Here is a 14,011-nt window from a genome sequence, read left to right as displayed (position 1 = left end):
TTTAAGTTCCGTTGTTTAAAAAGAATTGCTTTATTGGCCAATGTTTCATAAACCTTCAGTTGTTATGCTCTATTATTTTCACAGTATTTTTACCACCTAAATGACTAATCTTTAAAGTCACAATTCTATAATGGTCAAAATTACTCAGGCCAATGGTATTCTTAATGACATTATTTTATTATTATTATTATTATTATTATTATTATTATTATTTGAATAACTGTAGCTTACATAAATAGGTAAAGCAAAACTATAAAAAAAAAAATATTCGGATTGTCCCTTATTTTTTCCCTTGTTTTCCTAAAGAATAAACACATATTTTTTTTACAAGAATAAACATGATAACATATTATTAATTAATAAAAATTTTTTTTTAATTTAATTTAACTTGAATTTAAATACTATTAAACTAACTTTAAATTCTCAAGGAGTTTATAAGGAAAAAAAAGTTCTAAATGAACTTGTGTTAACAATATAATTCGATTTTTTAAAATGAACAATTCCTGTATAAAATGGGACAGCAACCTTTATATCAGTGGTTCTCAACCTTTTTTTCCAGCGAGCCGCACTATGGTCTAAGTGCAAGTCTATGCATATAATTTACATATTACGTCAGCAATACAAACCAACCTGATTTATAATATTATAGCCTAACTATTAAGATATATAATCTATTACATTCATTGAAATAAACAATTCTACTCCCCATAAATAAAACACCTGATGCTGTCGGGAGCTGACCAATTTTGTGAGATTCAGCTTGAAAGGAGTAACACAAAGAAGTTGTGATTGTAACACCTGTGTTATACTTTCCGCATGAGCAATCCGGACGCGTACACGGTCAGCGCGGACGCAGACTTCTTCAATATATACTTCTGAATGCGCAGGCTGATGGCCAGCTCTGCAATTGCCCAGAATTATTGCACATCGCTGTCTTTATATTCTTTTATTGACGGATTGCACAGGTTCGAGTAGCAATGAGCTTCTTCACTCTGCCTGCACATGTGCGATTTTGCTTTTGAAGCCTACTGACTACGCGCACCTTTCCGCGCGGTCGTCTGCTCAGAGCCTCGGCACACACTCTCCAATTTTTACATCACGCCTACCTAGCGGTCCATAGCGGACTCGCTGACGCCGGAAGTTTGACAGAGGCTTTAAGATGCAGGCAAAGCACTTTTGAATTTAATAATATTAGGTTCTCTCTTGAGATATTTTGCCACATTTCTTCAATTAAGGATTGTTAGGCTACATAGTGTATGGTGTTTCCATTTATCTGAACTTCTTCAAGTGAGTTGTGGGGCAAAAAAAAAAAAAAAAAAAACGAAAATCCAGCACTTCTCCTTCAATACTGATACTGCGACTATTGACAGTTTGTACATGTTCATTCGCTGGCTTTTTTTGAATTTCTTTTTTTTCTCCCTTAAAAAACAAATTTGTCCATTCTGATGCGCAATTTTACCTTAAAGGCAATTTACCTAATGGCTGTTGATGACTATTTGAATTCAATTCTGCCAAAGTGCACGTTTGTATGTGTTCGTTAAATGCTTATGCCAGTGCTCATGTCTGAAAATAATATATGAAGAAAGAAAATTACATAAAAACATTAGGATATAGCTTATATTTCATTAGTAGCATAATTTTTTTTTTTATTAATGTAAACAATAAAATTTTATTTTTTAATAAAATTTTATTTTTTTATTCAGCATGTGGTGCAGGCCGCATTTGAATTCGTGACGGGCCGCGGGTTGAGAACCACTGCTTTATATCAAACATTTTTAAATCGTCCACAGCTGAGCTTTGTGGGGAGGCTGATCTGCGCCAGAGCGCGTGAAGTGAATGTAATGCACAAAGTCATTTTCAGATGCAATGAAAAAAAAAAAAAAAAAAAAAAAACATGGATAACCTAGATTAGTCCCAGGCTGTGTTCTGAAGTAAAATAATTATAATTAACCAAGAGTAATCAAGAGTAACACATTTTAACGGATGAATCGCCTATTTTCATTTGTTGAATGTTTTCTTTATTTTTTATTTTTTAAACACGCTAAAAAATAAATTAAGTTTGTCAGAGGAAAAAAATATATGAGTCGTGTATAGGTTTCATTTTAACGGATCAATCACCTATTTTTGTTTGCTGCATGTTTTTTTTTTTTTTTTACACGCTAAAAAATAAATCCGAGTTTGTGAGAGGAAAAAAATATGCTATTAGAAAATATTTTACAGCAAATCCTTTAAATTTAACAAATTTATCAGAACAAAACAATAATTAAAAATATATAATTCTAGTGGATAAATATAATTGCAGTATAAAATAATATAGGCTTAGTAATAAAAAATTATAATAATAATAATAATTTAAAGCTAAGCATAAGGTAAGCTTGGGCTTTCTCAATCGGGAGAAATCAAACATTTCCATATTTGTGATGTTGCCCATTTGAAGCTTAACTATTATTCATTAGGTAAATAGGCTGTGTGCGTTTCAGTATCGATAAAAAAAAAAAAATCACAATTAACAATATGTCAAAGTGCTCACGCCGAATGTCTGGTGAACGACTGCTGTTTCCAGTGAATATGTGCGCAAGGCACGATCAAACAGCTGAAACAAATAATACTTAATTTTTGGTCACACATAAGGCATAATTCAAAAATGCTGGTAGTTTGAAAAATCAAGAATAATAACAGAGTTAATACTAGTTATTGCTAAATGCTGGACCGTTCCCATTTCGCTCTGCATATGGAACCTGAAGATTTTTTTAAACCAAGAATGAACCGAAATGAAAAATATATATATAGGCCTTATATTTATTTACTGTTTAATAAAAATAGCATGCATATGATCCTTTGTGTTAAGGGGGGGAGGGGGGGGATGCTCGTTTTCACTCAATATCCTGTTAATCTTGAGTACCTATAGAATAGTACTGCGTCCTTCATAACTCCAAAAAGTCTTTATTTTTATTAAATTTATAAGAGAAATATAGTCAGTACCGATTTTTCCCGGAAAAACACGAGCACCTAGAGGCGTGACGTGTGGGAGGAGCTAAAGAATCACGAGCGCGAGTAAGCTTTTGCGTTGAGAGCGTTTGGAAGCTGTGACACAGATCCAGAGGCTGAAATTGAACAAGAGCAGCATCAGCAAAGGCGTCTCTATGTGGTATGTACTGAAACTGTATATATTTGCTTAGCGGTTTTGGAAAATGACTACGTTCCACTTTATGTCGTCTTTTTTTTCTTTTTTTTTTAGCTGTACATGTGGAAAGTGTAGTTTGATGACAACATCGCATGTCGTTTACTTGATGTGCTTATGCGCTGATAGCTAAGTTAACAACACAGAGATATTTGAAGCAGTTTTACTCATCCGCATGTGGTCGATCACACGATCGTGACCCTTTTTTGTTGTGACTGCATTATCCTTAAGAAATAAAGGATGTGCAAATCCGGCGTCAAACTGGCCCTTGTTTGTAAAACAAGCATCTTCGAAATGCAGGGAACAAACAAAAACACTTGCACAACTCCGTTGATGCTCTGTAAAAATAAACTCCATCCACTGGTCCCTTAATGCTGTTTCTCTTTTGGTAATCTGTGCAGGGTTGTCTTGCCCTGGCAACCAAAAACACACTTCTTTTGTGACTTTTCGCGACGCTCTCGCTCTGATCAGCGAATGCCTGAGCCAAGCCTCTCAGTGCTCTGCTATACGGGAGCGCGCGCTCTTCCGGCAGAAGTGCCTTAGGACCCATACAAGGAAATTCCACTCCATCTAACGTCACACAGAGCCATACTCTAAAAAAACTTTCCGAAACTTGTGACAAACCGGAAGAGGTTTTTTTGGAACAGAAATATTCCTTCAAACATACAACTTAATTTTTGAAACTTTTTCCATGTTTAGCACGGGAATCCAAGTCTTTAACAGTTTAAAAATCTCAGTATGCATGAAATAGCATTTCACCCCCCCTTTAAGGTCTTCTTTTAATTTTTGTTTAGTAGACTGTAGTCTAAGACTATCCTACATTTAAAAAATTAACAAATTGTAAAAAAATGTTTTTTTTTTAATGTTACAATTTTATATCATAATGTTATTTTTGTTTTACTTCGTCCTTTTATCTCGTTTTACAATTACATTCATTTCGCAATACGTCTCTTTGCGCCAACTGGCGGTAGTTTCACGAATTATTTTAACACGCGACTGAATTACAGTTATGCGCGGCGGTAAGCCCCAGATAGTCTGGCCACCTACTGTATATATATATAAAATGTTAGTTCGTCATTTCATCTCATTTCATTTGCACCACTTGGCGGTAGTTTCGCGAATGATTTTAACATGTGACTGACTTACAGTTAACACCGCGGCCCTGTGGCGGCGGTAACCGTGACAGTAATATCCATTTTGGATGTCTACCTACTGTAAAACATACACAACATTTGTTCACAAGAAATTTGAGTACTGGATGTTGTTTACTAAAGTTTTTGCTACAAAATTATGTGAAAAGTTAGTTCGGATGGTAATTGTTTCTCATGTGGACTTCTGTAAAAATAATTTACATATCACCTCAGATATAAAACTTATGGATTTGGATGGCAATCTATTCACAGTTGAGGAGCGAGTTCTGTGATCCTACGAACCTGGGAACACATTGCTCACGTGGCCAGTCACATGATTCTCTGCTGTAAATAAAATGAATGGTATTTACAAATGTATTCTTATTGTTGTGTAAAATGTATTTAAAATGCTTATGTACAATGTATTCTTATTATTTTAAGTATATGTTATAAAATATAACCTGATTTATTATTTAATTATTTAAATCTCTTGATTAAAAATAGGAAAATAGACACATTATAGTTGTATATAGATAAAGGCAATAAAGTTATTTAGCCAATATATCATTTTATAATACACATTTTAAAACTGTATTGCAACTGTACCTGCTGCAGCCATAATAAAGACCCATTTCAAATTTTTGAGTGCTTTTCTTCTCTTTCTGCTTCCAGTCCTTGTGAGCAGTTATGAAGTATTGTTATTTTAAATACTTTGCAGCATTTCAGAAATAAATATGTATGCAAATTACACCGAAGTACAACAGTTAACGTACGTTACGGTGTTGGGGAGTGCTCAAAAAGTGTTTAAGCACTGGATTTTGAATCGATTTCTTGTAAACTCAGAGATGTAAATTTAGACGGCAACCTCAGTGTTTGTCAAAAAACAGTAGGTAATTTGTGTTTACAGAAAATCCAATTTTTCTTTCAATATGAATTACTTCATTTAAATGTAGACACTATAGTATACAAGCTTACTATAGACATCGTTCATGTCTGTTTATCAAGTTTTCATGAGTTTTGGTTTATTATTGTGACGAGTTTCAGAAGGAAGTTCACAAACACCCTGTGAAAGTGCACCATTTTTTAATTAGTATTGTAAAAAAGCACAGTATTTTGGTATTCATGTGAGGTCATACAAATAAAAGTACAGTTTCCAATGATGTATTACTCTTATCTATATGACCAAAAATGCCAGAGCATTTTAAGTTCTTTTTGCCTTTATCAGAAAAAAAATGAATGAGACAGCATGTTTAACAACCTCAGAAAGCTAAACAATTACGCACCTAAAAAGAACCTATTCTTTAACTTATTTCAACATAGTGAATTAGTCAATATGAAAGCCATACCTCAATATGTTCAGTTGACAATGTGAACTCTTTAATCCAGTAGAGAGCAATTTCAATCCTGAATCCTGCAGGTTATTGTTACTCAGGTCCAGCTCTCTCAGATGGGAGTTTGATGATTGGAGTGCTGAAGACAAATTTTCACAGCACTGATCAGAGAGACGACATCCATCAAGTCTGTAAGGAGATGGATTTGTAAAGACATGTTTTCTGAGCATGACTATGAAATATATATTTTTTTTAATTTACTTTTATGCATTTGTCAGACATATATCTAAAGCAAAATCTTTAGAAATGTGTTACTCTTGGTGTTGTAATTGACAAGTGCTACTGTTTGAACTATTAATCATGTTTTAATAATATCCATTGTGACATAAATGTGTCTGAACAAAAATCATGTCTGATCAAGTTGACATCTAAAACCATAACAGAAGCACATGAGGTAGAATCTGAATACAAAGCTGAGATGAAATTCTAAGCATAGCTGAAAACTCTTCATCACTGCTGCCACCATTAAATTTATGACTGTTTCAAACTGTCCTCATGCACCAAACAAAGACCTGTCAGTTATTTCCAACAGACTTCTAAGCATTGGCTAATATTAGATATAATTTAGTCGCCAGAATGAAGATTTAGTCGCATATGCGAATGATTTACTCACAATGGAGAGGGTTGTATGGAAAGAGTCTTAAAAAAAGTCTTAAATTTAACTCCATGATTCCTGTATATACCCTTTATTAAGTTACGATTGACCCATAGTGATGATACCTGATTAATGAGTACAATCACTTAAGATTAGGAGAACAATCATTTGAAGTCACCTTTCTGGTGATTAGTGTAACTTTTTGTATACAAAGAAAACAAAAATAACTTTTTTCAACAATTTGCCTCCTCCGCGTCACCATAGTGGCATTACGGAGAGTATTTACTGAATGCAAACTGCGTATGCTGTTCTGTGTCATCCGTACTGTTGCTAAAGTGATGCGCAAGAGATGAATTGTTGAATAAAGTCATTATTTTTGCTTTCTTTGCATACAAAAAGTATTTTCATTGCTTCATAAAATTCAGATTGAACCACTGATGGCAGATGGAATATTATGACAATGTCATACTTTTCTGGACCTTGACAGTGCAATTTACTATGTATTCAATGGAACCAGCCCCCTGGTTTTTACCTAAAATATCTTAAATTGTGTTCTGAAGACAAACAAAGTTTTTACTCGTTTGGAACGACATGGAGGTAAGTGATTTACCTGTTAGCCAGCACCCCCATTATGGGATTCACAGGTGAATGTGCCCTACCTAACTTGAAATTGTAACAGTTCCTTACACTCAAAAAAATGAGATCTGGGTGTTGTTCAATGAAAATGAATAGAGCATTGTGAAACAAATAAAATTAATCAGTTTAAGGGATGTACACAATTATTTTAAATCAGTCTGAAATAAATCCATACAACTTTAAAAGAGCTCAATTCATTTCTGTCGAAACAACTAAAAATAATGATTTGTGTCAAACTACTACTTTTGCGCATGCGCTGATGTCATGGGCGCCATTAACGTGGTGGAGTCCAGTCTATGGGTGAAATGCTGAATAAATGGTAAGTAAAAAAATCCTTTATCATCTTTGTCTGCATTGTGCTGGTAGAGAGTAAAACAATATTTAAATCAGTCAGAATTCAACATTAAGTGGATATTTGACCGCATATTAGAATATTTGAACTACTCTATTAGTCACATGTTCATACTCTATAAAAATATAGTAAATCGATATTTTACATTAATGCGGTAGTCGCTTAGTTCTAACTCCTGTTATAAGTGTTATTTTACTAGATTGTTTCAGTTAACGTAATCGGGCAACTGTTGTTGAGCATGCTGTATGTGATGTTTCTATACAAGTAAAGACGAGAACACTTTGAATTAATGAAAAAACTAATTAACAGACAATGATGTCAATGTAAATACAATTCTATGCTTGATGTAAATCAACAAGCAACTAGATGGTGTGGACTACAGTATAGAGCACATGCACAAAACATTGAATGCACGCGTTATGATCTTAAACGTGATATTTATACTTTAAACTTATCACTGTGTGTGGTAATTGCTACTGCACATTATTGTATAACACTTTATTATTGTTAAAGTTGCTGTAATTAAATGAGCTGTATTTAAAGAATGATTTAAAGACACAAATTATTCTTTGCAAATTAATCCGGGGCAGCATTCAAATGGTATATTGATTTCAGTTATAATGCATATTTCACAGGAAAATGCGACATTGATCATCTTCGGTTTCATCTTCTGAACTGTTTATGTAGCGACTAGGGGTGTAACGGTACACAAAAATCACGGTTCGGTACGTACCTCGGTTTTAAAGTCACGGTTCGTTAATTTTCGGTACAGTAAGGTAAAGAAATGCAAACATTAAACTGCAGGTTGTTTATTACTATAAACTTTTTTTTAACAATTTGTTTACACTTTTCTAAACACTTTTTAATAAAATATAATTAAAAATGTAAAATTAAAAAGAATAAGAAATAAAATACTGCTGCAAAGTTCTCCATTAAATAAAATACTCTCAGTCTCAAACCAATATCACATAATAAAAAATAATGAAAAATATAAATAAATAGCTATGACAGGAGACCTTCGTGATATGGGTGACTCTTCAAGGTCCGGCTTGTCCATACTGTCTATGGGCTTGTCTGCATTGGCCATGACCCTTTTACTGTCATTGGCCATGACGCTAGCTAGGTTACAGCATGCCATGTAAGTTGGTGTACAGCGTGCGGTGTGTTTTTTATTTTTTAAACCAGTTCAGCGGAAATCCTGCGCTGCAGTCGATTTCATTAGTTAAGGTTACAGTGACGACGGGTAGGTTTAGAGATCAGTGTTGGTGTAGGGCAGTGGTTCTCAACCTTTTTTCCAGCGGGCCGCACTGTGGTCCAAGTGCAAGTCTCGTGGGCCGCACTCATGTAATTTACATTCATTAAAATAAATAAATTATTCTACTCCCCATAAATAAAACCCCTGATGGAGCTGACCAATTTTGTGAAATTCGTCTCGAAAGTACTAACAGCACAAAGAAGTTGCAATTGTAAAGCCTTTGTTATACTTTCCGCATGAACAATCCGGACGCGTACACGGCCAGTGCAGACGCGGACCTCTTCCATTTATACTTCCGAAAGCGTACGCTGATGGTCCTCTTTGCCACAAACATGTGAACAAACAATTGCCCAAAATATTATTCTTTTATTGAATGATTGCACAGGTTGGAGTAGCAATGGGCTTCTTCACACTGCCTGCACATGTGCAGTTGTGCTTTTGGAGCCTACTGACCACACGCACCTGTCTGCGCGGTCGTCTGCTCAGAGCCTTGGCACACACTCTCAGAGGATGATTTTTACGTCACACCTACCTAGCGGTCCATAGCGGACAGGCGGATACGGAAAGTACAGAGGTTTTATGATGCAGTCTGTAAGATGCGCACGGGAGCATGACAGAACGCGAGACATTGCAGAAAATGTGCGTTCACAAATGTAGCCTATGATCCAAATATGGAAAGCACTTTCAAATTTAATAATATGAGGTTCTCTCCAGAGATGTTTTGCCACATTTCTTCAGTTAAGGATGATTGCTACGTAGTATATGGTGTTTCCATTTCCCTGAACTTCTTCAAGTGAGTTGCGAGTCAAACCGAAAATTCTCCTGCACTACTGAGACTATTCTTGTTTGTATGTGTTCATTCGCTGGTATTCTCCACATTTATTTTTTTCTCCCTTAAATTTTTTTTTTGTCATTTCTGATGCTCAATTTTACCTGAACTAATGGCTGTTGATGACTATTAGAATTGAAATCTGCCAAAGTGCACTCTTGTATGTGTTCATTAAATACGTTAAATGTAAGTCTGCTCATGTCTGAAAATAATATATGAAAAACAAAATAATTTCACATAAAAACATTAGGCTATAGCTTATATTTATTTAGTATCCAATTTTTTTTAAATTAATGTTTTAAAAATATTAATTGTAAAACTGAAAGTTTTTTTTTTTATCGTGTTCAGCAAATGGTGGGCCGCATTAGAATTTGTGTGGGCCACGGGTTGAGGACCACTGGTGTAGGGCAATCTGTACATTGATTGACATATTGACATGACCAATGAAAACTTTAGAATCAGCTGCAGGGCGGGATTTGCGCTGAACGCGGAGACTTTCGCCACTTAATATGTTCGTGTGGAAACACGAAAAGGTACCTATGTTCCGCACACAAAATATTGCATTCAGTCATTCGGTGCACACGTGCACCGTACCGAAAGCCCTGTACCGAAACGGTCCGGTATGAATACACATACCGTTACACCCCTAGTAGCGACACTAAACATTATTTGGAAATAATAACACAATCGTAGTTTAATTGAATGCCCTGCATCTCATGCTAATTTTATATCAAACAAGCGCATCAAAGCACATTTTCGCAAATAGACGTCAGTTTTGCCTCGCTGATGTGTTACATTTGACGGCTTCAGTCACGGAAAATGAAAGAAAAACACTATAGTTAAAATATTTTATATATTTAATTTTTAATATTCACAGATGAAAGTTTGGTACTCATGAAGTTATGTGCATTTCTTAGAACGAATTCAAGCAGGATAAATGTCAAGTCTGTGCCTGAACCTGTGTTTATATTTTCTCTAAGCTACACGGTTTTAATCTATATTTTAGATTTGACACATTTAAAAGGTGTGCAGTATTATTTATATTATATGAATTATGTGTTATATTATTCAAAATGAATTGTGGTTTACTTTGCATCTGAGCATTAAAAGTGGTAGCCTATTTTAGGGGGGTAGGCTACATGGATTAATATGCAAAATGTCAATATTTTCATATATTATGCCTATATTTTAATTTATATTTAAAAATTCCTTTAATAAAACATGCATTTTTGTTATTCGTTACCTGTCCTTTAGTTTGACAGATAATTTCTTGGGAAAAAGACATTTATCTGTACACTGATTAAGAAATTGTTGCATGCTTAGTAAAACGTGAAGCACTGTATAATTTTGTTCCCAATATTTAGGCCTAATAGCCTAAAACAAGAAACAAATAAATTAAACCTGCACAATTTAGCTAAATATTTGGATGGATGGATTAATAAAACGTCCTCACGATTAAACTCAAGTTCTCTCATTATAATCAACAAAATGCACACAATGTAAAAAAGAGTTTAATTGACAACTTCAGAGATTTTAAAGGGAGCCTTCTTTAGTTGCTTTTAGGGCTGGGCGATAGCATATTTCAGAAACAAATCAGATCTATGATTTAAATCGATTTTAAATTCAATATTCAAATGACAAAGAAATTTGTCAAAACAAGTTTTAATATAGTTCTTTATCATTCATTTACCAGTCAAATTTATAACTGAGACAATATGATAAAAAACAACTAATGTTATTACCTTAATGCTGGAAAGACCTTTATTTTATTTTATTTATTGTATTTTTTTTTTCGTTAATACTAGTCCATCATGCATCTAACCATCCAATCAGCATTAAGAGCTGTTCAGAGTAAAACTTGTAACTCTACAGTGAGTCAGTGTCAACTTATTTGTAAATAGAGCAGTCACTGTCTGTGTCTACACTGGACGCGAGAGATGTCTGCCGACCCCCTGAGCTAAAAGTGTGTCTAAACTTGATGACATCACACTACAGTGTCAAATCATCTGAACGCAGTGTCAGTACATTTCTCATAAATAGAACAAGGCATCCGTTCACTGATGGGGATTATGTCCAGTGTAGAGTCTGTGAGCGGAGTGGAGCAGCAACAACTTCCCCTCTGCGCTCAGAGCATTTAATAATCACTCCGATCCGCACTCCCTGATACCATAAACACCGCGCCGCCTTCACTCCGTGGATAAAGTATTTCAATATGTTTGAAATGTTATGTTCATAACGTAGCCTATAAAAAAAAAATAGCAGGAGAGTTTCAAAGTGGCTTAGGCTATTCGGTTGTTAAGTGATGACGTAAGAAGTGCTGCTTCCGGGTCCAAGCCTCAACTCGCTTCACTTGAGAATACTACCTCAGCAGCCGTTTATGAGCACTGTTTATTCATATTAATCATTTAAGCTAAACGCTTTCAAACTTACGGTATACACTACAGTCTCCGTGCTCACAGCGTCCCAAACACAAATAATTTTTATATGTTTTTTTTATATTTATATTTTCATTGTCTGGCTATCTGGGACTTCAGTATGGAGTTAAAGGTTAAGATTATAACTTTTTCGCTAGTATTCTATCACATTGTGAGTTTATATTAGCACCTTTTGTTGTTTTCTCATGGTAACTGATAGAGCGTTTGGACACGGAAGCGCTGCTACGTGACGTCAGACTTAACAAGCGAATTGTGTGTAAACTTTTTTCCCTATCACATTCCAAACTGATAACATTGTAAGCATTAAATCTGCTGCTAAATTGCTGCTTTCTGCTGTGCAAATTTTGATTGTGGTGAAAATAACAGTACATTTTTGCCAGTTATTTTATCTAAACAGATCGATGAAGTTCTTAAAGATTTCAAAATCAGATACTGATAATGTAGTAGCACTGTAAGATTACATTTGTTTGAATGCATTAGAGATAAAGCCATTGCATGTTATTGTGCTGTATCTGTTTAAATCATGCTTTAACCCGAAAATAATCAGTAAAAGATACAGACAAACTCCTATAGCCTGTAACGCTCGACTATTGCAGTCATTGTAACCTTCTGATCAAGCTTTTTAGCTAAATATGTTTAACATGAATTATTGCTGAATATGCAGTTATATTATGGGCTGTTGTCATGAATTGTACTCATGATGGAGTGCGCTTGGAGCGAGTGAAAATCACGACACTCAGACTCTTAATATCTGCTCCTCGCTCCAGTTAGACTCACTCCGCTCCACTCATACTCTGCTCAGCAGCTTGTCTCTGTGTCAGACGTGGGGGGGAGGGTTGAGCTCACTCGGAACTACGGGAGCCCTGAGTGGAGCGTCGGTGGATGTTAAAAAGAAAAAAAAAAATCTTCAAACAAACCGATGTAAATTACAAATTCTAGTTTATCGATAAAATCGATTTATCACCCAACTCTACTTGCTTTCATATAATTAAAAAAAAATGCAAACGCATTTAAATGTGCAAAAATTATTAATGCACATGCATGACAGGGAGGTGCCCTCTCATCAATTAAATTTTTTCCTGATAATTAATTTATTTAAAATTGTGGTGTCTCACATACATAAAATATATCTACAGAAAGCTTGAAATGTCTTTTAAATGAAAACGAAAGCATTGTGTAATCTGTGAATGTTGCATTTCTCTGGTCGGAGAGAGCCAGCACTGTGCATTTCATCTTGCAGCTGACAGAAAACATTAGTTTATTAATAAATTAATTAAAATGTCTTATGTTTCAAAATTATTAGGCTACTTCTGCATGTGCTTTATGGCTAACTTAATGCATGTGCTTGAGCATGGAATATATTAAGACTTGATTATGTAAATTTAATATAAACCTCTTATTAGTTGAATATAACAAATGAACGACTCTCGATCCCCCACAAGCCATACATAACTAGCCCCAAAAAACCCAACCCCCTCCAGCTGAACTGAACTCGGTCTGTTTCTTTGGCTTAAACGGTGTGTTGTCATGTTACTGGGCTGAAACATGCCTGCACTTACACCAGCCCTACTCTTTGTCATTATTTTCTCGCAGCCCATATTATTATCTTCCCAAGATCATAATGATAATAACAAATTATCAATTGATAATTAATCATTATTTTACGAAATTCATTGTTATTTGTGAACATAACGTTTGTGGAAGGCTTTAAGACCAAGAGGAAACCTCCGCAGCTGCACCCGCCTCACAGCGGGCACTCTGTTAGCTTCACCATCTGCGGTTTGACTTTACTAAATCAGATTGAGGCGAATACAACTTATTGATCATGAGATCAACATTTAGCAAGGCAGGAAACATTAATTCTATCTGAAGGAAGATGTATTTCATTGAGCTAATGCTTTTAAATAGAGAGAGAGAGAGAGAGAGAGAGAGAGAGAGAGAAAACCTAGTCTAGGGCTATTCTTAAACTTGGAGCTCATTATATTGAACTGCAAATCCAAACACCAGTGTTACGATCCCCGGCATTTTTGTGTCTTGTTGTATATGAGTTTGTGTGCAGGTATTGGCTGGACATCCAGTAATGTGATTGGTGGATCCTGAAGCGGATGACTATAAAAATGGCGGTGCTACAACACACGGGAGCTCACTCTGGCTTTTGCTTCTGTGGTGTGAGGAAGTCACAACAGCTTTGGTGTTGTTGTTTGTAG

The 14,011-nt window shown here is 35.1% G+C and overlaps 1 protein-coding gene across 4 annotated transcripts in view; it reads right to left on the bottom strand.

The window, feature by feature from the left end:
* LOC113071284 (NACHT, LRR and PYD domains-containing protein 12) overlaps positions 1–14,011 on the bottom strand; it is a 173,382-nt gene that overhangs the window by 82,235 nt on the left and 77,136 nt on the right. For all 4 annotated transcript variants that reach the window (XM_026244647.1, XM_026244648.1, XM_026244646.1 and 1 more), the window contains exon 5: positions 5,658–5,831. In XM_026244647.1, the coding sequence (XP_026100432.1) occupies positions 5,658–5,831 (174 nt within the window). The remainder of the gene's footprint in view (positions 1–5,657; positions 5,832–14,011) is intronic.

Source organism: Carassius auratus, unplaced genomic scaffold (assembly GCF_003368295.1).
Source record: "Carassius auratus strain Wakin unplaced genomic scaffold, ASM336829v1 scaf_tig00006772, whole genome shotgun sequence".
NCBI classification, from domain to species: Eukaryota; Metazoa; Chordata; class Actinopteri; order Cypriniformes; family Cyprinidae; genus Carassius; species Carassius auratus.
This window is presented reverse-complemented; position numbering and strand designations above follow the sequence as displayed.